The sequence below is a fragment of the Entamoeba invadens genome, assembly GCF_000330505.1.
Source record: "Entamoeba invadens IP1 unplaced genomic scaffold scaff_1105074726609, whole genome shotgun sequence".
NCBI classification, from domain to species: Eukaryota; Evosea; order Mastigamoebida; family Endamoebidae; genus Entamoeba; species Entamoeba invadens.
This window is the reverse complement of record NW_004191835.1, coordinates 43,926-70,155: the sequence shown is the minus strand read 5'-3', so window position 1 is coordinate 70,155 and position 26,230 is coordinate 43,926. Positions and strand designations below refer to the sequence as shown.

Below are 26,230 nucleotides of genomic sequence, written 5' to 3'. Positions count from 1 at the left end.
TTTTTTTGTCTCTCCATTTTTTTTATAATTAGCTTATTATAATTTCACTTCTATATTTATTCGTAATATTTTAACCTGTCTTAAAGGTAAATAAAAAAATTATAATTGAACTATTACAGTTTTTATTTTGGGATTTAAAAAAAATTTAAATAACAAAAGAATTAATTTATAGTTTGTTTAATAAAAAAATTAAAAAGTGGAAATGTGTATATAGAGGTATCAGGTGTTAAGAAAAAGAATGTCAAAAGAAATTTATTTAAGTTTCATGGTTCCGCAAGTATTGATGAAATAAGAAATGTTTATAAGACAACAACCCCATTTTTGAAAGTATTTATTGAATGAGTTCAACAAAAACAACAACAGTATTTTACAATTTAAATGAAGCACATATTGATTGACATAAAGACAAAGAGCATAGAATTATAATCTTGGTGGAATAACACCTGAATCTTTTTATTTGCAATTAATACTATTTTTTGACAAAGATTACAATGAACAACACATTTTGGTTGTGATTTTGTATATGAATGATTAAATACAAGATTGTTCAATCCAAAAAGTACAATAAATATAATTTAATTGTTATAATTATAAAAACCATTTAAATAAATAAAAACTGAAATGGATTTTGGTGTTTTTGATTTGTAATTATCAAACTATGTAATAATTCATTTTAATTATTAATTAACTATAATAGTCTTGCATAAGGCAAAGTTATACATAAAGCAAAGTGACCATACTGTAATAACATTATTGTTATGTAACTCCACAAACTCCACAAAACAAAATGTGTTATTTTGACAAGCAAAGATTGATAAGTTATACAACAAAATCGACAATTACACATCAGTATAAACAATATTTGAAGAACTGAACATTGATTTATAGCCATCACAATAACCTTTTGATGATTGTTTGTGTTGCAATGATTAGTGGATTAATTCGATACGACTTTATATATTGTTTTATGGCGAAGTCTCTTCATATACAGTAAAAAGTACAATTATTATTATTATTAAACAAAACAATATAGTATATTTAATAAAATTCATGTATACTATAACTTATTATTTAATTTACTATTGTTTATTATTATATATATTTTAGTTTTGAAATTATAAAAATCTTATTAGAATTTTTGTTAAAAAGCAATAACAAAAAGTTATAGAGAAACTAAAACTATTGATAATAATATATTTGATAATATATCATTACACACATTCTTTTGTATTAATAGTAGATCAAATTGTCCAAAAACACTATTAAAAAAAGAGCAAAAGAGTAGTAAACCAGTTCATTCTAAACAACTTTTTGTTTTGTCTCTTCAACTCAAAAACACTTAAATGGAAGACACAATCGAACGGCTCTCTGACATCTTTTCCAAGTTCGACAACGACGATTTACCTTCTGCTCTTACCGAAGAGGATATCAACACAATCAAAAAGTCAATTTCAGACGTCGCAAAGCCGGTTAACTATAACGAGTTTTTTGATTCTGTTCTTTTTGACGGCATTTCGTCTTCAAAAGCAGAGTACTTCAAGCAAAAACAGTCTGCGTGCAACACTGCGTTACTCGATGAGTATTACATCTGTACATGCAGTCCATCAATCACTTTATACTTCTGTCCCGCCTGTGAGAAGTGTCTTGAAAAGGGCACTCCTTCCAATTCCACCCCTTCAGCAGCTCCAAAAACTCCACGAGGTGAAAACAGGCAAGAAGACGTGCCAATGAAAACACATCAACTGCACACTAAACCACATCAAAAGGGTAAAACCACGTTATATGCATTGTGTAATTGCGGCAATTGTTGTCAGTACGCAAACTGCCCACATACTGATAAAATTTGCTGCTTAACTAAAAACACGTGCAGTCTCCATTCAAACACAAAGACTGAAGAATTCAAAAGTATTAGTGATAAAGTGTTAAATAACAACTTAGAACAACTCGCATTGTCATTCTTCAACTTAATGATGGAAAACAAAGAAGCAGAGTTACTCAGACTAGTGAAGTACTTAATCGACGTGTTTAAGTGCTCTCGACTTGCGTATTGTTTCGACTACTTTTTGGCATCTAAACCATTCAAAGACTTGACTGGTGAGAAAGGTTCAGAGTTCTTGTACTCCGGAGAGAAACTTGACAGTACTCTCTGCGACTATACAATTCAGTACTGTGTTACTAACCCAAATATCGCTAATTATCTCTTCATCTTATTGGCTCAAATGAAGAGTTCGGCGCATTCCACAGATATTAAAGCGCCACGGAATTACATTGGCCTCTTCACAAAAGCACTCCACAATAAGAGTCTTCCCGTCAATCAATCCAACGACCTTGCAAACAAGTTTGCGTTCTGTTTGTTTGGAAATACCGTCCACTACACAACACACGAATTGAACTCTTTGTGTGTGATGATGGTCTTCTCATTATTGATCAGTCGCGACGCCAAACTGAAACAGATCTGTAAGAGTGAGAGTGAAGGGACCCAACCCAATTCGGACGAAATCGCCGACTTAAAAAAGAATTACACGCCCTTCTTCGCTTCGGTCACAGCAACTAAAGCCGTCTTTGTCAATCGATTTAATGCAGATGACTACCACGAGATGTTTAAATGCATTGTCGAGTCCGAGATCATCCCAGACTCTATCGCAAGAAACGTTTCGAGTTTTGTCAGAAAGCTTCTCATTTCCACCAAGAAAACAGTCGACTTGTACACTAGTATGCAAGTCAAACTCTTCGAAGTCGCTTCTATAGTACTGGAGGCGATTTTTAAAAATGCACCAGACGCAAGTATTAAGGAACTTGTTGTTCTCGTGAGTGCGTTATTGAGCCGGTCCGATGCCGAGAAGTCCAATTTGAAGTTAGATGACATGTATGAGGACATATCCAAGAATATTGTAGGTGACTTCCGATACGCTCCACTAGTCGTCCGAAGTTTGATGTTCTTATGTCGAGTTATATGGAAGAAAGAGTACTTAGAGAGTGCGTCCAAACAGTCTAAAAAGGGTGTTGAGAGTGATGCCTTTGTTTTTCAGTGTTTGAGTGTGAACAAAAACAAGTTACAGTCCATCTTGACATTAGCGGAGAAGTTCTTTGTGATCAAACGGTTTGTTGAAAGTAATTTGGTGTGGGAACTTCCCGACAACAAAATTTTCTCTGACGACAAATTGAAGTGTGTGAGTGACTCCTTCTTGCTCGATTCCTTTGATCCCGGTGTTGGCAAGAAAATCGACTTATTCATGAGGGAGATGGTCTTTAAAGAACTTTCACAGAAGGACATTGACAAAGAGAAAGACGACGTCGCCGCCTTTGAGAGGACGTTAGAGAAGAAAAAGCCAATGGAAGAGATTCCCCTCCCAGAAATTAACGCCAAACATTTGTTCGAGTCGAGTCACTCAAATTTAAAAGATCCAGTGATGGGCCTTTCTGTCACTAATAGTAACGCATCTCCAAAACCAATGAAGAAAGAGAAGTCGAAAAAAGCGATAAGCGACACAAAGCACAAGAAGCCAGAAATAGGACGGTTGGAGAAGTTAATAGATATAGCTGTTTCAGGGAATAAACCCGACGATCCGTTCATCATGAAACTCAAAAAAGAGTTGAAGAGTGACTTAAAAACACTTAATGAAGACAAGAGTGCAGCGGCTAAAGACGACGAACTTCGCAAACAACCCAATGTGACACAAGAAGTAATAAAAGAGTTAAATATGAGATACTACGAGCGTGAAGAAAGAAAGAAAGCTATTGGTGAGAGAGCAATGATCCTTAAGAAGCAGATCTTTACAAGATATATGCAACAAAAAAGGATCATGATGATGTGGTACTTAGAACCACTATTTGTGCTGCAAGACAACAATTTGGATATCGTCTTTGTGAATCCCGACGAGAAGTATGTCACCGCGTATATCATATTATATATTGATATTAGATACGTCAAATACATAATAAAAAAGGTGGTCGATGTGAATCGACTGAAGTTAGTTGGGAGCTTACGGAACACAACACAACTCTCGGAGTCCACTAAAGTGTCGAAGGACAAATATTATGTGTACACCGACTCCGATGGGAATGTCTGTTTCTCGGAGAATGGCCCACTCATCGACCCCGTGAGGTGTTTGGATGTGTTCTCCGACGCGATGTTTGATGCTCCATTTTTCAACCCGATGGTCCCAGACTTCTTAGGAGAGCAGTACAGAAAGATCTGGTTGGATTGGTATGTGTATTACTGTGGAAAATTGGGTTCTGTTCCCAATGACAAAATTATGTTTGGTGGCGACATCATCAAACTCGAAAAGATGTTAAATGCAGATGTGCGAGTGTATGGTAACATCGACTTCAGCAAATTGTTATCACACATTCAGAAGGCGAGAGTTCAAGACTCTATAGAAATTGACGACGACTTGACGTTCAACGTGTTCCAAGATGAATTCAGTTTAGTTATTCGATATGCTTGGATCTCTGCAAACCTTGGAAAGTTAGCTAAGAAGTTACTCACAAAGGACGAAGCAAAGAATAAAGTCTCAACAGACATCAAATTGAAAGAGATATTAGACTTCGTCTTGATGTGTTTACAGCACGACGCGTACCTCTCGGCAACAACCAAAAGTGATAAAATTAAAACCGACATTAGTACTCAAAAAAGTTCTACTCTAAGTGAATTAAACAAAGCAATCAAACTGATTGAAACACATAAGAATAAGATCGAAGAAGCCACTTTAGAGCAGTGTATTAGACTAAAGAACAAACTTAAAGCACTTCTCTTCTATGAGAGTGCATTTACAGTGTCATTGCTCTACTCTTCCAAGAGTGGCTTTGTCAAGAAAGATAAATAACATTAGATGGTCGTTTTCTGTTTGTACGCTTTTCTTCCTTTTTTAAATATGGTTTATAGAACTATAAATTTACTATTTTGAATAAAAATTTAAATAGTAAAATAATTTATTCTGAATAGGAAATACCACGAAACTGAAAAACACAATGAGTGGTCTTACAAACGAATGGCAAAGGCCAAGTCTCTTTCTCTCGGGAGGGTGTTTGGTTGTAACCAGTTTAGTGAGTTTGGGTGTTGCTTATCTTCAAATGAAAGACATTAAAACGTTTAGTGGAGTGAGTGATATATACGATATTGGTTATAGGCTCTATGGAGTTGCTGCCGCCGCTTTTTTACTCACTCTCTGTGAATTCCACGTGTATTTCTATGAAGGGAAGAAGCATAGAATAACTAATGCGGTGATGGCGGTACTTACTATAATATTTACTCTGAACGCATTGAGAGATGAAAATGCATTAGAAACTCTTGCACACAACATCGACAATGAAAATCACCTTGGCGTTTGTTCTTCACCACTCTTTCATTACTTTGTGATGTAATTTAGTATTACTTTTGTATCAAAGTAGTCATCGAAAGTTGCACTGTTGTCGATACAAAGACATCAAGAGTGGTGCTTGTGTTGTTTCCCGACTCAGCCCCGCGTGTTATGACATCGTCCTCAAACTTCTGAAATTGAATTGTTTCAAAGGGAAGTTCACAATGTTACTCATCTTAGCGTCGACCTTCATAGCATTAGTATGTGAAGTCCACATGCTCATGAAGTATCACAAGAAAGAAAAACCCAGTGCTATTCTTTATGAATGACAGATAGAATAACTCACCCATAATGCTTTAGTTGTCTTTTTATAACACTCATAGTACATAGTATTTAACTAGTCTTATTAGTTAATTTATTAAATTGAAACTTGAAAATTCAAGCTCTATAGAGTCGATGTTATTTGCTCTCCTTGTTTTTATAATCTCATTTCTTGGCATCACAACACTCTCACTGTTCTTCTTCATCCGCGCTCACTTCAATAAAACTCCCCCACTTATGTCGTCGCCACAACTCAAAAAGTTTCCCCCATCGCCTCGTTCGAAAAATTTGAACTTGAGCGGCGTGGACGACTGGATCTCCGTCTTCTCAGATCCACTCAATTTGAAGTCGGAGTGCATTATCGTCTTTGGAAAAGAAGAACAACTTGGCTTCTTTAGTGTCGACAAAGAACACATCATCCTCCAGATCAACACGGTGAAGTACAAAACTAAGATCTCGACGTTACAAATCACTAACATCTACTTCGCACGATCGAAAATTAACAAAAACAACTTCATCGAGTTAAACAGTCCGACAGAGATCATCCCACCATTTTACACTGTTTTGATTCGCTTCAGACACGGATACCAATTCGAATTTTGGTTGTATTACATCAAAACATTCCAACAAGGCCGTGCAAAGTACAAACAAGCCGACGACGCGTTTGTAACACTCTTTAGAGAACTTGCTCGACTCACTCCAAACATATCACAAGACGCTTTGCCGTGGGTGGAACTCACAAACTTCTTTTTAGCCCGAGCGTTTTATATTATAACAACTTCAGACGTCTTGAAACGAAAAATGAAGGAGAGTGTTCAAAGAAAGTTAGACGAAATCAAGTCGAGTGTTATACCAGAAATTACTTGCACCGAATTCTTCTTAGGAATTCGACCGCCTCTTCTGAAGACTATGGTAACGCATATACCTACTGGCAGTTTGGGAAGATTTTGGTTCGACAGTGACGTCTCATACCAGTCAGACATTCACGCTGAAATATCGATGAAAATCAAAGTCCCATTCACACAGACGTGCTTTCCTGTTTTCTTGTATTTGGCTCTGCCAAGTCTGGAAGGGAAAAGTCGCGTCGAGTTTGCGGACGTTCCTTCGAAGAGTGTGTACATCTCATTTCACGAAACCCCCGAGATCCACGTCGATTACAAATTACAAGTGGGGAGGTCATACTTCCACCCATCACAGACGATAGACAACATCATCCACTTCGCTCTCAATATGATTGTCACGAAGTTCATGGTCCTCCCAGACAAGATCCAAATAGCTATTCCACAGATTTCGGAGGTTGTCAGACAACACGTAGTCAACACATTTAACCCATTTGTGGATAAGGTATACACTATCCCTGACCTTGTCATCATCTCACCAGTCGATAACTTAAGAAGTCATCACCCCGACATATTCAGAACAGAAGAAGCGCGACTGAACAAATCCAAAACAGAGAAGATCAAGAGGGAGATGATGAAATTCACGGAAGACGCGGCGGTCAAGTACTTCACTTTGGCGTGTAACGGGATCTTCAATGGGGATCTACGGACAGAGAAAACAGTCGAGAAACAACGCAAAATATCACAGAAAGAGCAGGAGAAGAAGGACAAGCAGCACCAAAAGGAACTTCTGAAAGAAAAGCAAATTGAGAAACGACACACCGTCTCCATCCCAATTGAGTTCATTGAAAAAGCTAACGGTAATACAAGTCCAACGGAAAAGCTAGAAAAACCAGATCTTTTAAATAAAGCAGAGACCGAATTACTCGAATCTTCAAAATTGTCGACCGACAGTGGAAAAGTCAGCAGTGACACAAGTAGTGAAAGAAAACCTGAGACGCCTGTCGACAGGATGAGGAGTTCATCTCCCAAAGAAGAAAAGGGGACAAAAGAAGTACTTTCTGTCGAACAGAAACCACTCGAAGAGAAGAAAAAGGGGCAATTCACTAAATTTAAAGAAAAAATTTTCGGGAAGAAAAAAGACGAGAAAAAGGAGGATTAATTGCTATACACTTGTTTTGTATATTTGTATTAATTTTTTATTAATAATTATTAATTAATAATAGAATAACACATAACTATTGTTTTATTAAAATGTATAATATAATTAAAAAGTATAATAAATCACATATATACTATTATTTTATTAAAATAAACCATTGTAGAGTTCAATCAAACACTTCTTGTTCTTCTTTTTCATATCAACACAAAATATAATAAAATTCAATCAAAACAAAGAAAAGAAGAAGAGGCAGCAAAACGACGACGCAACAACAAAAATTTGGGTTTCAGACAATCCAGTGACAGCAAAGTACATCATCTGGATAGTTTCTAGAATGGAGAGCTTCCACACAGAAAACGCCATCATCACCGAAATACCTCCAAACACAAACACGCACAACAGTACTGCTTTCACAAACCCTATTTTAGCAAATCGGACCAATAAGAAACTGATGACAAAGCACAACAAGCATCCGATGAGTACATCCCACCTCATGTCATCAGTGATTAAGTCCAAGTGTTGTTGGAGCATTTTGTGATAGAACTCCTTAGTCGGGCCAACAGAGTATTTGTCGTAATGTGTCATCATCACGTCTTTCATTGCAATCGCCTCCGACTTTTTCTTCCCCTCTATCATCGCCATCGACTCCTCCAAAACCTCGTTGTTAAATACATGTGACGCTTTTTCATTCCCCATCACTATCTCTTTGAACTTCCTCTCAATCTCTCGCAGTAAATTCGTTCTTAGAGAGTTGTACGTGCTCATCTCGAGAAATCCGTCCATTCCAGCCTCATAAGACACAAGCGACTCATTCGCGTAGAAGAGCTTCTTCTCATGGAGATATGAGAGCTCAGTAGGTAAGTGGATTGCTTCCATCCTTTTCGCAAACAGACTCAACGACTCTTTCACAACGCTCTCCCCAAAGTGTTCCACAATGTGTAATTTTAATGGACTGATCTCTTCTTTCATCACCTCGTTCAGCACGTTTTCCACATAATTTGCATATTCTTTTGGTTACTATGTTGACCATTTGCAATTCAATTATTAAAATGACTCAACGTAACAAACGGTCGCCCGTGACAATACCTCGTAATTGGAAAGGTTCAGTCCTTTGAATGTACTCCCTCAACTCAGTCGTCTCTTTCACATAATTTTCGTTCAGTGCATTATACCGAATTTGGTCCAAATTCGTGAATCGATACAAATCGTCGATAGGCTCAGGTAACAAGAAGAGCCGTTGTATCGGAAAGAGTTGTTTTAAGACTCTAACTATTTCGTTGTATTCAGTGATCATCGCGTTGTGCTCTGGATTTGGTTTCTCACTCAAAAAATAGTCGAAGAGGAGGTTCTCCTTTTTGATCGAGTTGATTTGGTGGTAATCTTCAACCACCCATGTGAGTCGTGGAAACTTGAAATTGGGGACTTTGTGTTTGTTGTAGTAGTCCGCAAGTTTCGAGATGACTGACAGCGACAACACATCACTAAACAATATCTCATTTTTAACGTTGACTATTAAATGTGATGACCCCATCACACCAAACAACACTAAGTTCTTGTCAAACCCAAGAGGGTTACTGGAAAGTCCTTCGGTGTCGTAAAAGAGAGCTGTATGGTCGCCATACTTCACTTCCTTTGCTAAAAACTCAACACCTTTTGTCTTCGGCATGTCGTCGTGGCCCAATGAAAAGCCATTCACTTTTGTTATCGAGTTTAATAAAAAGGACTTCCCCGATTTGCGAGAGCCAACAACTGTTATCGGAATAATTGTTTGCTGTTGTCGAATGTAGTCCAATCCTTCTTGTTGAACAGAAAGTGTCATGTTGTTATAGTTCGGAGTGAAAAGTGAAATCACTCGGGAACGTGTCGAAAGAAACAACGTGATTAAGAGGATGAACATATCCTTTTGATTTTTAAAGATTTGAAAACCCTTTTCTTTATTTCTATTTTTCATCAAATTAACCCAAATCTCATTAAAATGAAAAAAACTGAAAAGAGGCAAATTCATCATTCGTTTTTTGATTTATTATAATATGGTTTATTTATAATTTGAATTTAATACTTTTATTGGTTTTTCTCTTTTTTGTTAATTAATAGTATTTATTGGTTTTTATATATACTTTGTTATTTACTATGTGTTTGATTATTTTGTGGTTTTTTACTATTACTTGTCAAAATTAGGATGTAAAAATTTTATTATTACACATTTTTATATAAAAGTATTAAAAAAATAATAATTAATAACATTTTGTATTGATGAAGTGATAAAATGTTTTAAATTTTTTATAAAATTACTATTTTTAAATCGACAAAACTAAAATCAATTTTAAAATATTTTTACTAGTAGCTGTTCTTATAAATTTATTAAATAATTAATTATGTCGATGAATTATTTAACTATAAATAATAATAACATTTTTACCAAAAAATAGTAAACTTAAAAAATTTGGTTTTATATTTTTAATTAATAGTATGGTATTAATTTCTGGGGTTGTTCAAACCCCATGTGTATTTTTAAAAAGAAAAGAGCGATAATTTTGATTGGGCTTTTTCCCACATTTCTAATGTAAAAGAAGTTGAATACTTTCAAATAGGTAAAAACTGAAAAAAGTAAAAACGCTTCAAATAACCAAAATATCAAAATAAAAAAGTTGTTTTTTCAAAATTCTTTATTTTGTTAAATTTTTATTTTTGTTCCAGAACTATTTTCAAAAAAAAATAAATAATAATAAATTTATATATAAAAAGCATATTTTTATTATTTTTAAAATACCAATAGTCACAATTTGATTTGATGTTATTAAATAAGGAAACGTTTTTTATACAAAGTTTTAATCATTTTTTTTATACATTTGTAAGTGATATTTATAAAAAATAAATTGATCAAAATTTAAATAATTTTATAGCAACAAATAGTTTAAAAAAAACTAAAAGATAATCCATTTTCTGCTTAGACTAAAAATCGATATCAACCAAATAAAGAATAATCAATTAACAAAATACATAATAGTTATAAGAGTAGTTGTGGAAATTTGTCTCTGATAATCTGAGACACTTCGCTGTTCCTAGTCAAGTGTTCAATGCACTCACAAAGGCAAATAAGGAAAACGTGGCTTTGCATCTTGACCAATACGTTTTGGTAAATTTGGGAGAGGTGGACCAAAAAGCCCCAAAGAGTCTCGAAGCTGTTTGCAAGTTTGTTTTGCACGTCCTCGATAGAGAGACATTCTCTCAGTATACTCCCACACAAGACCCACTCTTCTTCGTCATCGTCGGAGTTCATCCCGTCTATCAAAATATCAAGTAAATTGTTTTCGATGAGCGAGATGATCACTTCCGGTTCGTGTGAAGACACAAAATTGTCCAAACAGTCCAAAATATTTAAGTAATTGTTGTACTCCATCTGGTAGTTCAAGAGTTGTAAGACCTTGTTAAACGATTTCATTTCCAAAAATGGCTCGGGGTCGATATTAGTCAATTGCACCAAGACTATCAAAGTGCTTTCAAGTGACGTTGAAGTGTAAACAAGGTGTTCGTCGATGTTTCGGAGTATTTCCTTATTCTTCAGAATGTCATAGACTGCATCTTCGCATCTCTCGATATGTATTGAAGCAGAATAAATTGCTTTGTCATATAAGTCACTTGATACCAACATCCTCATGACTGCGTCAGTCTCTGTTTGTTCCGACGGACCGTCAATGAGCACGTGGAGGGGGCAGGGGAACTTGAGGTTGTTCATTTTCATCTTCATCATCATTGAATTGAGCGAATTGAGTTCTGTGGGTGGGTTTTCTTCGTTCACTGTTCTATTTTGGTTAGCATCTATTTTTGCACTTTCTTTGTTGTGAAATAAAAGAGTTTCTTCCACTGTTTTGATCCCCTTTTTCTTGTCAAAAAACTTTGCAAATTCGCTCAAAGTTCTTTGTTTTGCTTTGAATGGCGCCTGCAAGTCGGGGTAGTTCTTTTTATTTTCATTAGAACAAAACTTGTCTTCTTATGAAGCTATTTCTGGACACTTTTTGGGTGTTTTCTACGGCACAAACCCGAACTTTAATGACGAAATGCAGTAAGATTTTGGTTAACAGAAGAAAGGTTATGGCAGTCTTGCTCACGTCCAAGCAAATTTTTCGGAAAAAGTGGGAAATTTGTATGTTAATAAAGGGCGTGTGCTTTATTTGGCCATTGGTGAAGCGGAAAATGGCATTTTTCCAAAAGAAATGTAAACAAATCTGTATAGTTTGGTAATCCTCATAATTCTCTTTTGATAGATTACACCACTTTACTATAGTTATAATGGAAAGATATAACATTTAATACTATGTTTTATTGTTTTATAGAAACACTGAAATAGAACCGCTCTTTTCAATAAAAGACTTTGCAAAAGATAATGTATGAATTAACTTTATTTCTTAAATCGACATATCCCGCTTTATTTCTCTAAAACTAGTTTATTTTCGACTTAATGTTGGAATCTGTTCCAGTTGGCTTGTTATGCTCTTTGTAAAATTACATTTCAACAAAAATACTGTCACCCGAATTTGTGGATATTGCAAGTCATATTGGTATTTTTATTCTATTACCACGGGCAGAAAAGTGCCGTTATAATAGTGAAGTTTGCGTATAACAACTGCCCGTATGTACCATTTTTGTTGTTAAACTCAAAATAACTTATATCAATCGCTATTTGTAGCTTAAAATAATTCGAAGACAAACTGACAGAAGTTGGTTTTATTGACATATAGAATAGAAACAAATCATTTATTAGTATCACATGGAACAAAGTATGGTAAATTATTATTGTTTTAATCCCGAAAGTTATATAGAAAACAAACCGAAAGATAGCCTCAGATTAAGCCAACATCAAAAATGCAAATTTAGACTATAAAAAATCTATTTTCTCATAATTCAACCGTTTTAATCAGGCGTTTCCAAAATAATTATTGCCGAAAATGTGGTATTATAACGTACGAGTTTATAAGAGAAAATAAACTTTTTGGTTATAAAATGGTGACGTGGGTAATTGGCATCGGGATTTTGGAAACCTCTGGTTTTAATTCAAATTGTACTATTGAGTATGGTATATAATTATCATTTGTAATTCATTATAATATAGTTTATTAAATCAACTATATAGATTTTGTCCAGTTGTTGATAAAAAACAAAAATATTAGAGTTTTAATTCTATTATACTATTCTCTTAATGAAATTATTTATAGATTAAATATATGATAATTATTTTTTAGTTTAATCTATTATATATCTATATTAAAATAAATTAAATAAATAAATATTTTGCATAGTTTCATATTATAATTTCAAAATAGTAATGTTTATTTTATTAAGATATAGATATATTTTGTTATTGAGTAAATCATCTGATTAATCAGATATTATTGATTTTTTTCCTGGAAAATTACATTTTAATTGTCTGATAAAACCAAGAGTTTAATTATCTAAATTAAGATCATTTTTGTAGATCAAATCCATTCTGTATTATCTTCAATGTTTTAATAAAGAAATTGGTAACAAAAAATTGTATTTGCCTCGCTAGTATTAAAATAAAAACTTAATAAAATATTTTTTTTTATATCCACCACTTTACTATGACAATTCGGGAAATTATTCTACCCGTTCTTTCCCATGTTTTCGTGCTATTACAACCCACCGCCCAAAACGAAAAATATGTCTCTTACACAAAACCATTAAACAACCATAAAACAACTATTTCATAACCATTTGAATGATTGCACTAAAAATATCATCGAGCACAAAATCGGGCATATTCCAATCTCAGTTCTACTTTTCCTATTTTATAATTCGTTTTTTCTCAATTGGAGTAATTTTTTCAAAAAACACAAAAACGTAAAATACAAATCAACTCATTTTGATGGAGGTCCTACCCACGCCACGTCGACCACGCCCGAAAGCACATTTATTGAAAATGTCCGAGTTTGATGTGTTTGTTCCACTGATTGAATTAATTCTAAAAGCGTACTATATATTTACTATATTTAACTAGAACACCCACTCACAAGAAGCGAAGAGCCATTTCTCACAAACTCAGAGGGCGGCCGTCCTACACTGTCAGCGATGTTAATGAAATCGACTTTGGACACGACCCAACAACAAACTAATATAGTGTGTACGACATTGGACACACTGTATTTCTATAAGCACCACCTCGAATTGTTATCGCACAACAAACTACTGAATCCGACCAAACAACAATGTGAACCACGATCACCAAGGTCTCCACGGAAAAAAAGCGACGCAGACACTTCGATTGAGCAGTTGATGAAACACTACAGAAAACTTGGAGACCATTTCATCTCACTCACCGCACAAATCGCAAACTTTCAACATCACTTCGCGTCGTACTCACACAAACAGTTGCTCCAGTTGTTCACTTCGGTATATAAAGTCGTGCCCGATACTTCCGATGGGGATGATGTGTTGTATGGGACAGAGACGATGGGAAAGCGAATGAAAGTTGTTAAATTGTGTGACAACTTTCTGTTGATCAGTAAGAAGACCAGAACATTGGAGTCCATTTATTACATCTCAAAGGCTGCAATCATCCCACTCTCACAAGTCTCCTTAGAACTGAACAAATACATCACTCTTGAGTTCGAAGACCCTTCAAAATTCCAAACATGGCTCAATAAATTGAATTCCGTTAAGCCGTGGTTCGAAGTCGTCCCAAGAAGACTCATCAAGTCCCCAGATAACACTTCCATCTTTTTTAATAAAGTCGGGGTGCCTGTTAATTCACTTGGAATAACAGAGACATCCGTCGACAAAACAACTAAGGCAATGACCCCCAAATCGACACAATCGCCTTCGATGCTTTCGCCGCGGACAAAGAACATTCTGAATATAAAATTTGTGAAACGGACGAAAACAAAGACCGTGAAGATAGTGGGGTTGTCGTTGGATCAATTAGCAAACGAACACAATTTCTTGCATATTCCCAAAAACGTTTCGATGCTAATAAAATACATCAAAGAGAAAGGCGCACACATCGAGGGCATATTCCGAGTGTCGGGGAGTAAAGAAAAGATCGAGTTAATTCTCTCGAAAGTCGATTCAAAAATTATAACGTTTGATTTGTTGGCTTCGGTTGACATTCACTCGGTCGCAGGAGCTTTAAAACTCTATATAAAGTCGTTACCCGATCAAGTTGTGCCCAAGTCCGTTGATGAGAAGTTATATGAGCTATGGAGATGTTTGTTCTATGTAATAGGATGTAATAGTTATAGTAATAGTACTACTCTTCAATTATTTAACTCTATTCAATAGTAACAATTAGTTAAAGACTCGATGCAAGACAACGAAGTGTTGAATGAATTCAAAGAAGTGTTCTCGACAATGCCGCCACTGACATACGCATTCTTACGCGAGTTGTTGGACTTACTCAAAATCCTCTCGGACAACCAACAAGAGACGAAGATGACAGTCGAAAATTGTGTGACGTGTCTACAACCTTCTTTGAGGGGTTACCCTTTTGTATACACATACTCCATCATTCACTACACTACACTATTTCCGCCACAAACAGAAATCACTTTGTAATTCAATTCAGTTTCTCACGTTGTTTGGCGCCACTTTTGTGATAAACTCCGCCGGCGCCCACCCACGCTTCCCACCAAATTCAATTGGAACCCAACCGTTCTCGGGTTGTCCAACAACAATAACAGCCTCCCCCTTTTTAAAGCTCATTATCCCGGACTCTGAAGAACAAAAGTCGACTAAAGTGGTGGCAAAGTATTCGCCCGGATAGAGCCCTTGGGGGTCAACATCCTCTTTTGGTTTCTCAACTTTGTGTTCCAAAGCTTTACCGCTCGCCACTTTGAGAAGGGATGAAAACCCTTCTCTCCAGTACTCGCCTTCATCCTCGCCATCTGTTAACAGCTTCTGCGAGTGTTTTCCGTATTTGAACTGAAAGCCATATCTTTTTTTGTCCGAGTCGTCCGCTTTTGTTCTGAGCGTTTTCAAGTCAGAGACGTCTTTAAAGTCAATTACCAATAGTGGTTTTGTAGACTTCTCGCTTTGGTAGCACTCGAGTATCAAAGGGTGTTCATAACTGTTTTGAAACCACCTCTTATTCCACCCCTTTGTTCCGCTTGTTTCTTGTCGAGTTAAATAACCTCGTAATAATGGAACATCATATTTTTCAGTCATCTTTTATTTAGACATTTAAAGTTTGATTTTTTTCATAAACAACTGATTTATTAAAAGAACATCAGAATAACATTTCAAATAACATTTATAATAACAAATCCAATAACATTTTTGAAAAAACAGATTACATTTGTCAATCATCAAAACACATAATTCATTTAAATAATAAAACCATTTGAATGGTATTTTTTAATTAATAGAAATGAACTTTTAATGAGTGGCGAATAGAACTTATAATATATAATGGAGGAGGTTGCGACAGCACCAATTATACATGACACAACACAACAAGTGTACGTTCAACCGGATCCATACGGGACTTCACATGTTGGACAAATTGTATCTGAACAACCACTTTTTGCCCAGTCGACAGTGACGTCGGAACAAACAAGCGAAAAGTCATTGCGTAGAGCAAAACTTTTGTTTTTGGTGGGATTCATTTTGCCACCACTTTGGCTGGTACTATTTATTGTTTATATTTTCATGAAAGATGTAAGACTCCGGATGTGGGGAGTGTGGTCCTTCACGGCTTTTAACGCTTATTGGTTTGTCATTTCTTTCACTGGGTTTATGATCGTGATTTTCTGATTTTTATTTCTTTGTGTTTTACAGGTTTTTGTGTTTTTCAGAGTAAATGGCTTGCATTCACTTTAATTGAATTTAAACTAAAGTTTTAATGAAATGTCGATTTTATTTTTTGCATAAAAGCAAAATTAAGAATTATCGCTTTTTATTTTGTAAATTAATAAAATAACACGTGATTTGTAATAAAAATTTATTTTACTTTTTTAAGTTATAATAATATTTTTTTTGGAAAGAAAAATAAATGAAGTACGAAAGAGGAATTCAGAATGTAATGTAAAAATTTGTTTTATTGTTTCTTACATTTTATTTCGTTTTTGAAAAAAATGGTTGTAACTATAATTTATAAAATTTTAATTATAATAAACCATACAATTTAGATAAAAACTGGAATGTTGAAAATTTTGGTACAACAAATAAAAAATTGGCATAAAAATGTTTTTAAATTCAACAAAAACAATAAATCTTGTTTTTTGTTTGTATTTTTCAACAACATTAAAATAATAAGATATGACAATTTTTGTAAGAATAATAACTATAATTGGTATAATTGATTATTACTATTAACAATACTATTTATTTAAATTATAGAGTAATTTGTTGAAAAAAATAAAAAAGTAACTTTTCATACTCTTTTTTATTTAGTTTGAATAATGTAGTTGTAATCAAGTAAAACAAAAGTTAACACATAACAGTAATTACACTTTTTTAATGCGAGTTTACCCTTTTCGTCTCTCTTATATAGTGGGTAAGGTCCTCGTCAAAATTAAAGACTTTGTCATCGTACACCTGAACTATATTAGAAGGTTGTGAATGTCTTAAAATTGAGAGTATTTCGTTGTCGATATCATCATCCAAGTCAGTCAAGAAATTGGGCGGAACTGCGCTATTACTTTTCTTCACGAAACAGACACTGATTTTTTCATTTTTCTTGTGTTTGTTCACTTTAACGTTCATTTCTGGTTTTTTCAGTTATGGAGACTTATCCAAGTGAAATGTTTGTTCTTGTTGGTCTTTTTTAAAAATAAAAGTATGTTGTTCTCAAAATACATGAGAACAGCATTTAAAAAAAACGAACGGATTGCATAAAATTCTAAAACCCCATTACGTCAATGAATGTAAAAAATACATTTCTTTTGAAATGTTCAAATTGCTTCTTATCTCTTCTGTGTTATTTTTTATCTTTAGAATCAATTAAAAATAAATCAAAAAATTAATTGATTGATTCAAAGAAAAAAATTAAAAAAGTCAAAATTTCCACGTAACTTCAAATATTTCTTAAATATTATTCAAATTGAATCATACTTAAAATTTGTTTGTAAGTGATTTTAAGAGGTGTTTGTATTGACATTATTTGAAATCAAGCAAGTCGATGTTGCGAATTCCATTTCACTTTTACTGAAAAAATATGTTTTAATATATCTTAAAAATTCATTTGTATAACAAGCAACAATTCAACAAAGTAAATGGAATTAAATAAAACACAAAGTTTGTTGTTAAACGTTGTACATTTTCCGAATTTGTCTTATTAACAAATAAAAATTAAACAAGACTATATTATATTTTGTATATATTCTTGATTTTTTTCGATTTTAATAACGAAAAAAAACATGGAAAATATTTTACAACTAACTTTACTATATTATTAAAAGATCTTATGGTGTACATGATTAAAAAATGGTTTGAGTTTGTTTATGTTTCTGAATGTTTTATATTTATAATGTTTCTACGTCATTATCATATATTTTTGTCTTTGCTATTTGTATTAACAATATAAAAAGTATTTTGCATTTTAAATTTATTTTTCTAATATATCCAACAAAAAAAGTTTAATTTTTCAATTAAATGTTGTTGTTCTTTATATTCTATCTATTCATTGCTTTGTAAATTAAACAGTTCAACAATACATCATATAAAAACAACATAATATGAAAGAAATATAGATGTGTTGTCATTTCAAAGCATATAATTGATATAATATAATGAATTTAAAACAAAGCAATTAAAAAAAACAAAGCCAAATTTCAATCAAGCCAATTTAATATTTCAATTAAAAAAACATAATATTTGTCAATCATTAATTTTGTGAATATACTTTTTTGTCAACAACCGTTCATTTTATTTTAAAAACGCCTTAATTAACTGCACTTCATTTTTTGAAATTTTGATCAAAGTTAACAACTAACACCAAGTATTTAAACATCACATTTACTGATTATACTCAAATATCTTGACTATTTCTGTTAACAGTAATAAAAAAACCCATACAGTCTGTCTTCAAACGAAATCTGGTCTCAAACGTTGTTTGGATCCTTTTGGACTTTGAAAATTGGAATATTTCGGGAAGCCGTCCCAAAAATACATCATAATTGTTTCGGGTTTTTTCACGTTTTATTTAATGCCCGATGTTTAAACACAATTATAGCTATTTTTTTACCGATAATATTCGAGATTAGATAAGTTAAAAGACTGACTCTATTACATTTAATATTATCAATTTATCAATCAAATGATTTATTCACATCGTTATATACCTTCTTAACCTTACTATTTTTTTTTCTTTTATACAACATTTTTTTTCCAAAAAAATGTTTTGTTGTAAAAAACGCCAATACTGTTTGTGTTTTAATTAAAACATTTCCAAAAATTAAAGAAAAAAGGAAAACCTATAAATTATTAAAAGCGCGATTGGTTTGTTTACTGTTTACATTTCAAAAGAGTCGCCACAAGGTAAGTTTTTTGTGGCGACTCTATCATATCAAGTTCAAAAAAATAAAATTTATGTTTAATTTAAAACAATAACAGTATCGTAAGGTTAAAAACTTTATTTTATATTTTTTAAATATTTTTTTCTTTTTTATGTTTTTAATCTTCAAGAAATAATAAAAATACATCTTAAGTAAATAATTTGTTTAAAAAAGAATAATTAAATATCTAAGATATTAATGTTTATTTGTTAAAACAAATTTAAAATAAGTAGAGTTTGTTGTAAAATGTTGTTCTTTTTATCGATTTATACACAAATAATTGTTTAAAACCCTGGGAATTAGGTTAAAATTGAAAAATTGGGAAATATTTGGGAAAAAAACTAAAACGACGATTATTTTATATTTTGAACATGATCCCGATATTTTCCAATTTTCATTGACCAAAAAGCTTAAGACAACGTTTTCCGACTAACTCTATTTTGAAGTTCTATTATCATTGTTTAAAGCAATAATTGTGGATTATGAATTTTTTATAATTCATTAGGTAACTTAAATTTAATAACAAAACTTTTAATTTAATGTTAATTCAAAAAGGTATGTTTTGTACAATTTTGTTCTCAAAACATATAAATTATAAAATTTAAAACAAACATACACACTCTGATTAGTTTGTTCAACTTTTCACTCAAAACGTTTCATTTCTTAATTGAATAATCTTCATCAAAGAGTAATTGTTTAACTTTCAACGAAACTTAATTTAATAACAACGAAATGAATTAAAATAACAAAGTAGAACGCGCAATTCTAATTTTCAAACACAAAACAGGGCATAAATTTGTCGAGATTTCCACTTTCAATGGTGGTCTGGAGAGTCGACTCAAGTCTTTGCATAAAGTAATTCCATATTGCATTTCCTGTCTTTGATATCTCTTCGTGTGGGAGCAAAAATTCATTGTAAAAGTTTATGGCAACACTCCCTACAATACCTTCTCTGTTTTCTTTTTGACAAAACGTTGTTATGTTGTCTTCGAACAGTAGATCCTCTAACAAGTGAACTACGTCGTTTCGTTTCATTAACATTGACCGACGTGTAGCTGTTAGTTTAGCGACGCCGTCCCCGTACATTATATTTGCCCATTTCATGCTTCGTGCTTTCAAGTGTTTCTGAACGTCAAAAGCGAAGTCTGGTTCGTCTGTTCTGATGATGGTTTTGATTTTGACAAATTCTAAAGTGAGGCGGGACTTTTTTTGGGGACGGGAGATGACAAAGGAGTATTTGTGAGAGAGAAGTGCAATAAGGACACACTCGAGCTCTACTTGGATATTGCGCTCTCTTCTATGCTTTTGTGCTTCACGGATCGTACTGACTTTGGACATCTATGTCTTTCAAGTTCGTTGTAGTCTTATATTATTGAAAAAAGTATTCATCAACCTGGGTCTTCTTTTATTCATTTTTAACGACTAAATCAAAAAGTAGTTACTCTGGTTCTCTTGTTTTACAGCCTTTATTTTATTTAAATAATCGGGATTTTTCAAGAAAAAATGGTTATTTTTTTGTATAAAGATTTGAAGGAACCCGAGTTGCGAGTTGCCAAAAAAATTCAAAGTCCGTATTCTAAATAATCTTATATAATGGCAAGTATTTTTAATATTTTTAAAAGGTAGCCATTTCGATAATCTTAAAAGATACGCAACACTATACTGTATGGTTATTTTAACAAGTTATTTATTAAATGTGTTTTATAAATTAAAAATTAAATATTGATGATTTGAATATATAACAAAAAATGAAACAAATAACCAGGGTTGAGATTCATTGAAAAAAATATAATTTAAAAAAAATTTATTAATGATTTAATATTAAATAGATTGATATTTGTAATCAGTCATTTTTTTAAATTGTCTAACTTAGAACAATAAAAGCGCAAAAAACGGGATATTATGGCATATAAAAATTCTTAATTATAAAAAGTATCATTGTTTTTCGACGTTTAAAATCTTTTTTTTATAAATAGGAAATTATTTTTTGATAAATACAAGACATCGACGTAAATTATCGGGAAGAAAAGAAAAACTTATTAAGAAGATTCTATGTTTGTGGATATGATTATTTAAAATAATAAAAATTTAATATAATGTTATTATAATATACTAAGATTGAGTCTATTGTTTTTGGTTGAATGTGGCAAAACACAACCAATGGCGATAATAATTTGCGACAAAAGATTGCAACACCCTGGGTTTTTAGTCTTTTATTTATTGTGGCTAAAAAACTAAAAAATTTGTCTTTTTTTCTAAACCCGGGTTATATGACGTGTACCAACTTGGAACCATGTTATTAAATTTGCCAAAAAGTATAAAATATAAAGAATAAATACCTTACTTTTACGGTTCAATAACGGCAATTTAATATTATTATATTTTTAATTTTTTTTAAATAGTTTCAATGTTCTAAGGTATCCAGCACCAGGTGGCAAGGATAATAATTGACAATAATTTAATTTTTTTTTTAATAGAAAAAATTTTATTTAATTTATTTTTTATAATGATTAGTTAAATTGAGTTATGAAATTATTAAATTTAATAACAATATATTGTTAGTAAATATATAGTTAATATAATTATATATTATTAACTATAATTTTAAGAATAAGTTTAATTACTTTTTGTTATAAATAGTAATACTTTTTTTTCAAGAATCAGTTACAAATAAAGAAAACTTAGGTTAAAATTAAACATTTTTCATAATATTTGAATAAAACTTAAACGATAATGTTATTTTTCGTGAAAATAACAATATAATAAACTCATTGTGTAAACAAATAAAAAGGTATAAAATTGTAACAATAAAAAACACGATAAAATAAATTTACAAAATATATTTGTCCAATAAAGAGGATATAATAGGATCGTTTTTAATTACAATAGTACTTTGGTTTCTCTGAAACTCTTTTCCAATGTAATCAGTCACTTCTTTTCCACATAAAACAAACTCTTGAAAATCCAGTGTTAATCTTCCTTTGTAAAAAACTGATGCAATTCTTTCTAATTGAATTGTCTTCGTTGACTTTTTGGCCATTTTTGACTCGAAAAAGAACCCAAACTCGAGCAACATATCTATCAACAAATTTTGTACAAAGTTCTTTTTGTTCTTTTCGAATCGACAGAATGCAGCATGGTACTTCATTTTATTACAATCTTTTTTATAATTTAGTTGACACTTTGAACAAGCCAATGAAGCTACATTGACCATGTCATCCCCAAAATCTATTGTTTGGATTAGTGGGTGTACTTCTGTCACCTTTGTGGCTTTTCTTGGCTTTTTTATTGTAATTGTTGCAAACTTTGAAAGTATAGCAATTAAAACAGATTGTTGGTATGTCTCGAAATTTTTATAGTCGATTTTTGATTGAAAGAAGGCTTCAAAGTTGTTTAATTGGCATGGCATTGATTGTTGGTTTGTAGATGTTGTTTTTAAGTTTATTTAATTATAATACATTCAAAATGTCTTGAAATTTTGAGTTTTTATTGTCTTTGTTTTTTGGGAACAACTTTGTGGAATGGAACGCTTTAGAAATTGTTGTATTTTAACTTTAATAATGTAAAGTTTATTAAAATATCCCAAATGTTCGATTTGATGTGTTTATTCTTATGATAATTAAGACTTTTGAGAATAATAATAAATAATATTTATCGATTTTTCCAATAATAATATTCGGCGGTTTGTTTTATTTGTTTTTTTCAAATATTCAAAAACCCAATTTTAAATAATTTAAAAAATTATGATTAAAAACTCACTCTAGACTCTTCAATGATTAAAATTAATATGTATAACCAAAGGTGTGTTTAAAAAATATAATGTATATCACGATATTCATTCATTCCAAATATTATTAATTTAAAAAAATGATGTTTTTTAAAATCGCTTTTTTATTGTATAAATATGCGACGATTCGAAAAAACAACAATTTTAAAGTTTAAATAATACAAAAAACACCAAAAGTTATGAAAAGTTAATTTGATCACACACTGTTTATGCATTTTTGAACACTCCAAGAAATTTTCGTTATAAATTAATTAACTTTAATATAAATAATTTTTTTATCTTTTGTTAGAGTTCGTTTTTAAAAATCATTTTCAAATTGATTTCATTTTTATATTCAAAATCATTAAAAAGGTTGTATAACAAGACAGTTAGTTCCATAAATCAAGTTCGTTTGATATCCAATTGTATTGGATTTTGACGATGGATTCAGCAAATATAAAAACGACAAATTATCACGGTTTGACTTTTTTATATTTATAAAAAGCAATTAATATGGTTGGAAATAAATATAAACTAAGTTTCATGATACATTTTTGTTGTTTTCGTCATATTCTGTTATATCGAGTTTGTCATTTATCTCAGTATTATATTTTGAACAACAAAACAGTAATTTGGATTTACAGCAAGTAGTTGAAACTGTTATAAGCCACTGTTTTCAGACACTTTTTGTTAAAACAAGGTACATAACAACATTAAAAACCATCTTTTTACATGCACTTTGATTTTATAATTTTGGTGAATTTTAAAAATTTCAAAAAAGACGAAAACATAACACATTAAATAGTGGGGACTTGTTGAGATATGTAATCTAGTTCGTGCAACCATTTATCTGACGCGAATGTCTGTGATACGAAATCTTTTATATCGCCGCGCGTCTCTTCAATTTCGTCTCGAATTTGGGTTAACAGTGCATTGACCTTCACAAGTTCTGGGGCATCTACAAGTGCGCCAACATCATTACTGACACAAAAGTCATTGAAATGGTTGATGTGCTTTGTGAAATCGTTTTGTTTCTGTCTCAAGAAGCATGTGTTGTTCATGTAGAAGAATTTCATTCTATGGTCGTTATCGTCTATAACATACTTTGGGTCCAACAACATCTCCATGAAGTGTGATCTTACAGACTCTCTGAAGTTAATAGTTTTCACGGCAAAGCTTGATGTTTGAGATGCGTTAAAGAACTTTGGGTCTCTCAACATGTCGATTTTATTCATCGAAATCGCGACAGAGTCATCGACCATCACTTGTAAGTCCGTCAATGCTTTTGTGAGTTGTTGACATATCTCTTCGGGTGACTTCTTCGAATCATTTGCAGAAAATGAGTGTGCTTCTGCGAGGCCATTGACCATGTCTGCAAAGAATTCGTATGGAATGATTGCTCCAGAACGTTCCTTGATATTATTAATAGTCACAATAGTGAAGTAACACTCTTTAACAGCCGTCCGAAGCTTTTCAATTTGCTTTGAATTCCCTCCGTCAAGTGCGTTGTATATGCCAGAAATGATTTGTGGGAGCATTTCGAAGAATCCGACGTACGCAAGCTTTTGAGGAACTGGACTTGGTAACGTCACGTCCCACTGATAAAACTCGTTGATTGGAACAATAGCAGAGTTTTGTCTTTTCAACACATTGAATCGCATTACAATACCAAGCTTATCACCAAATGTCAAGTTCACGTCTCTCAACTGATGTTTTGTGTCTTGGAAGGACAACGTGTCCACTCGTTTTTCCGTCGCAAAGAAATTGCCAATACAGACTGTTCCGTTAAGTAGCCAATAGATCAAATATTTGTACACTCGTTTCATCCCAACAACGGAATTTCTGAAACTGAAGACAGGCCGCTCATCAAAGTACTTGACCTGTTCGTCTCTTTCAATGCCCAAATCTATAGTGTTATGGAAGTGAAATCCTGGGTATGAGTGAACGGTAACCATTCCATAGGAGTCACCCACAAACACGTAATCTTGTTCTACTGAAAATGATTGAATGGATCTGTCATGGAACTCGTGTTTTGAAAATTCGAGTGTAACAAGTTCGTCCGGGTTGAGTTCATCTTTGATGTCACATTGATAAATGGAAGTACCCATAGACATGAAGACAGTGTTGTGAAACACTTGAGAGTAACTCGGCTCATTCTCCCCAACGACTCGGTACATTTGGGCAACGACTTTCTTCGACACCAAATCCCACACTTTGAAGTGGACGTTACCCATGTTGACCACGCTATCCGCCAACAACACTCGGTTGTTTGGAAGAACACACGACTCTTTGGCAAATGAACTAAAGCTATTATCTAGAGGGCAAACGTTCTTTGGTTTGTTGATACTCTTCTTTTCAATAGTCACTATTTTGGAGTTACTGATACAGTAGATGTTCTTTTCATTTTCAAGTATCAGTGATGTCCCCGATATCGTGTTTCCCTCGCTCTTAAAGTTGATACTTTCGTGTGAAAATTTTTGGTCGTACTGTCTGTCAGTTTGTTGGCGACACAAATCATAAGTACTCGTTTCAATAACTAATTTATAGTAATTGTAACTATTCAAAGACAAACGGTTAAGACGTGGAGTTCCTCCGGATACACGTAGAAGTAAAATGCGTCGGAGTACTTCGACACAAGCGAACACCCCGCCTTGCCTTCGGTAGTGATCTTTTCGAAATTTTGTTGGCCTGGGAAGTGGACTAAAGCTGTTTTCGAGTTGGTGTAAAACGAGACGATGAACTTAGAAGTCATTTGTGACGCCATATATGGGTTGCCTTCAAACTCAGAAGGAATATTCACGTCAAGACTGTGATATGCACCAGCCTGTGTTTTTGCCATGTCTGTTTTGGTAGTTTCATTTTTTGATGCGACTGCCAATTTCAAGTAGTTGGACAGTTTTATTAATATTTTTATAATTATGTTACTATTCAGTATAATTTGTTTATTTTTAATTTTTTGTTATTATATAAATACTTTAAAAAGAATGTATTAATAATTGTGGTAAATTGTTGTTGTATATATAGTACATATAGTTAACATTAAATGTAATAGTAATTTTATAATACATTTTACTTTATTGAAGAGTGTAATAGATTTAATAAAATAAATAATTATATTTATTAAGAATATATTATATTAGTAATAATATTATTAAATGTTAAATATAAACGATATTATATTAAACAAAAAAAATGTGTGAAAACTCAAAACAAGAAATGAGTTATCGGCTCCAAAAAAACGTGATTGAGGAAAAACGAGAGGAAATGAAAAAAAGATTTCCACAGAAGCTAGAAGAATGTACATTGATCGCAACTTAAGAATGGTTCGTTTTGTT

The 26,230-nt window shown here is 32.5% G+C and overlaps 11 protein-coding genes across 11 annotated transcripts; 5 read left to right on the top strand and 6 right to left on the bottom strand.

Moving 5' to 3' along the window:
- Nucleotides 1–1,343: 1,343 nt before the first annotated feature.
- Nucleotides 1,344–4,826, top strand: EIN_134480 (hypothetical protein; the record flags this gene model as incomplete). Its single annotated transcript, XM_004185202.1, has 1 exon — nt 1,344–4,826. One exon carries the CDS (start codon nt 1,344–1,346, stop codon nt 4,824–4,826), a length of 3,483 nt encoding a protein of 1,160 aa, XP_004185250.1.
- Nucleotides 4,827–4,971: 145 nt separating this feature from the next.
- On the top strand, nt 4,972–5,629 carry EIN_134470 (hypothetical protein; the record flags this gene model as incomplete). The annotated part of the gene is made up of 2 exons (XM_004185201.1): nt 4,972–5,325; nt 5,402–5,629. 2 exons carry the CDS (start codon nt 4,972–4,974, stop codon nt 5,627–5,629), a joined length of 582 nt encoding a protein of 193 aa, XP_004185249.1.
- A 127-nt stretch (nt 5,630–5,756) lies between these two features.
- On the top strand, nt 5,757–7,622 carry EIN_134460 (hypothetical protein; the record flags this gene model as incomplete). The annotated part of the gene is made up of 1 exon (XM_004185200.1): nt 5,757–7,622. One exon carries the CDS (start codon nt 5,757–5,759, stop codon nt 7,620–7,622), a length of 1,866 nt encoding a protein of 621 aa, XP_004185248.1.
- A 225-nt stretch (nt 7,623–7,847) lies between these two features.
- On the bottom strand, nt 7,848–9,519 carry EIN_134450 (hypothetical protein; the record flags this gene model as incomplete). Its single annotated transcript, XM_004185199.1, has 2 exons — nt 7,848–8,629; nt 8,691–9,519. The coding sequence occupies 2 exons, from the start codon at nt 9,517–9,519 to the stop codon at nt 7,848–7,850; spliced, it is 1,611 nt and encodes a 536-aa protein (XP_004185247.1).
- A 1,110-nt stretch (nt 9,520–10,629) lies between these two features.
- On the bottom strand, nt 10,630–11,376 carry EIN_134440 (hypothetical protein; the record flags this gene model as incomplete). Its single annotated transcript, XM_004185198.1, has 1 exon — nt 10,630–11,376. The coding sequence occupies one exon, from the start codon at nt 11,374–11,376 to the stop codon at nt 10,630–10,632; it is 747 nt and encodes a 248-aa protein (XP_004185246.1).
- Nucleotides 11,377–13,506: 2,130 nt separating this feature from the next.
- EIN_134430 (hypothetical protein) lies at nt 13,507–15,191 on the top strand (the record flags this gene model as incomplete). Its single annotated transcript, XM_004185197.1, has 3 exons — nt 13,507–13,577; nt 13,658–14,844; nt 14,929–15,191. The coding sequence occupies 3 exons, from the start codon at nt 13,507–13,509 to the stop codon at nt 15,189–15,191; spliced, it is 1,521 nt and encodes a 506-aa protein (XP_004185245.1).
- Nucleotides 15,192–15,197: 6 nt separating this feature from the next.
- Nucleotides 15,198–15,800, bottom strand: EIN_134420 (hypothetical protein; the record flags this gene model as incomplete). The annotated part of the gene is made up of 1 exon (XM_004185196.1): nt 15,198–15,800. The coding sequence occupies one exon, from the start codon at nt 15,798–15,800 to the stop codon at nt 15,198–15,200; it is 603 nt and encodes a 200-aa protein (XP_004185244.1).
- Nucleotides 15,801–16,043: 243 nt separating this feature from the next.
- On the top strand, nt 16,044–16,388 carry EIN_134410 (hypothetical protein; the record flags this gene model as incomplete). The annotated part of the gene is made up of 1 exon (XM_004185195.1): nt 16,044–16,388. One exon carries the CDS (start codon nt 16,044–16,046, stop codon nt 16,386–16,388), a length of 345 nt encoding a protein of 114 aa, XP_004185243.1.
- A 3,506-nt stretch (nt 16,389–19,894) lies between these two features.
- EIN_134400 (hypothetical protein) lies at nt 19,895–20,467 on the bottom strand (the record flags this gene model as incomplete). The annotated part of the gene is made up of 1 exon (XM_004185194.1): nt 19,895–20,467. The coding sequence occupies one exon, from the start codon at nt 20,465–20,467 to the stop codon at nt 19,895–19,897; it is 573 nt and encodes a 190-aa protein (XP_004185242.1).
- A 1,492-nt stretch (nt 20,468–21,959) lies between these two features.
- EIN_134390 (hypothetical protein) lies at nt 21,960–22,538 on the bottom strand (the record flags this gene model as incomplete). The annotated part of the gene is made up of 1 exon (XM_004185193.1): nt 21,960–22,538. One exon carries the CDS (start codon nt 22,536–22,538, stop codon nt 21,960–21,962), a length of 579 nt encoding a protein of 192 aa, XP_004185241.1.
- A 1,154-nt stretch (nt 22,539–23,692) lies between these two features.
- EIN_134380 (hypothetical protein) lies at nt 23,693–25,734 on the bottom strand (the record flags this gene model as incomplete). The annotated part of the gene is made up of 2 exons (XM_004185192.1): nt 23,693–25,381; nt 25,468–25,734. The coding sequence occupies 2 exons, from the start codon at nt 25,732–25,734 to the stop codon at nt 23,693–23,695; spliced, it is 1,956 nt and encodes a 651-aa protein (XP_004185240.1).
- Nucleotides 25,735–26,230: the final 496 nt, after the last annotated feature.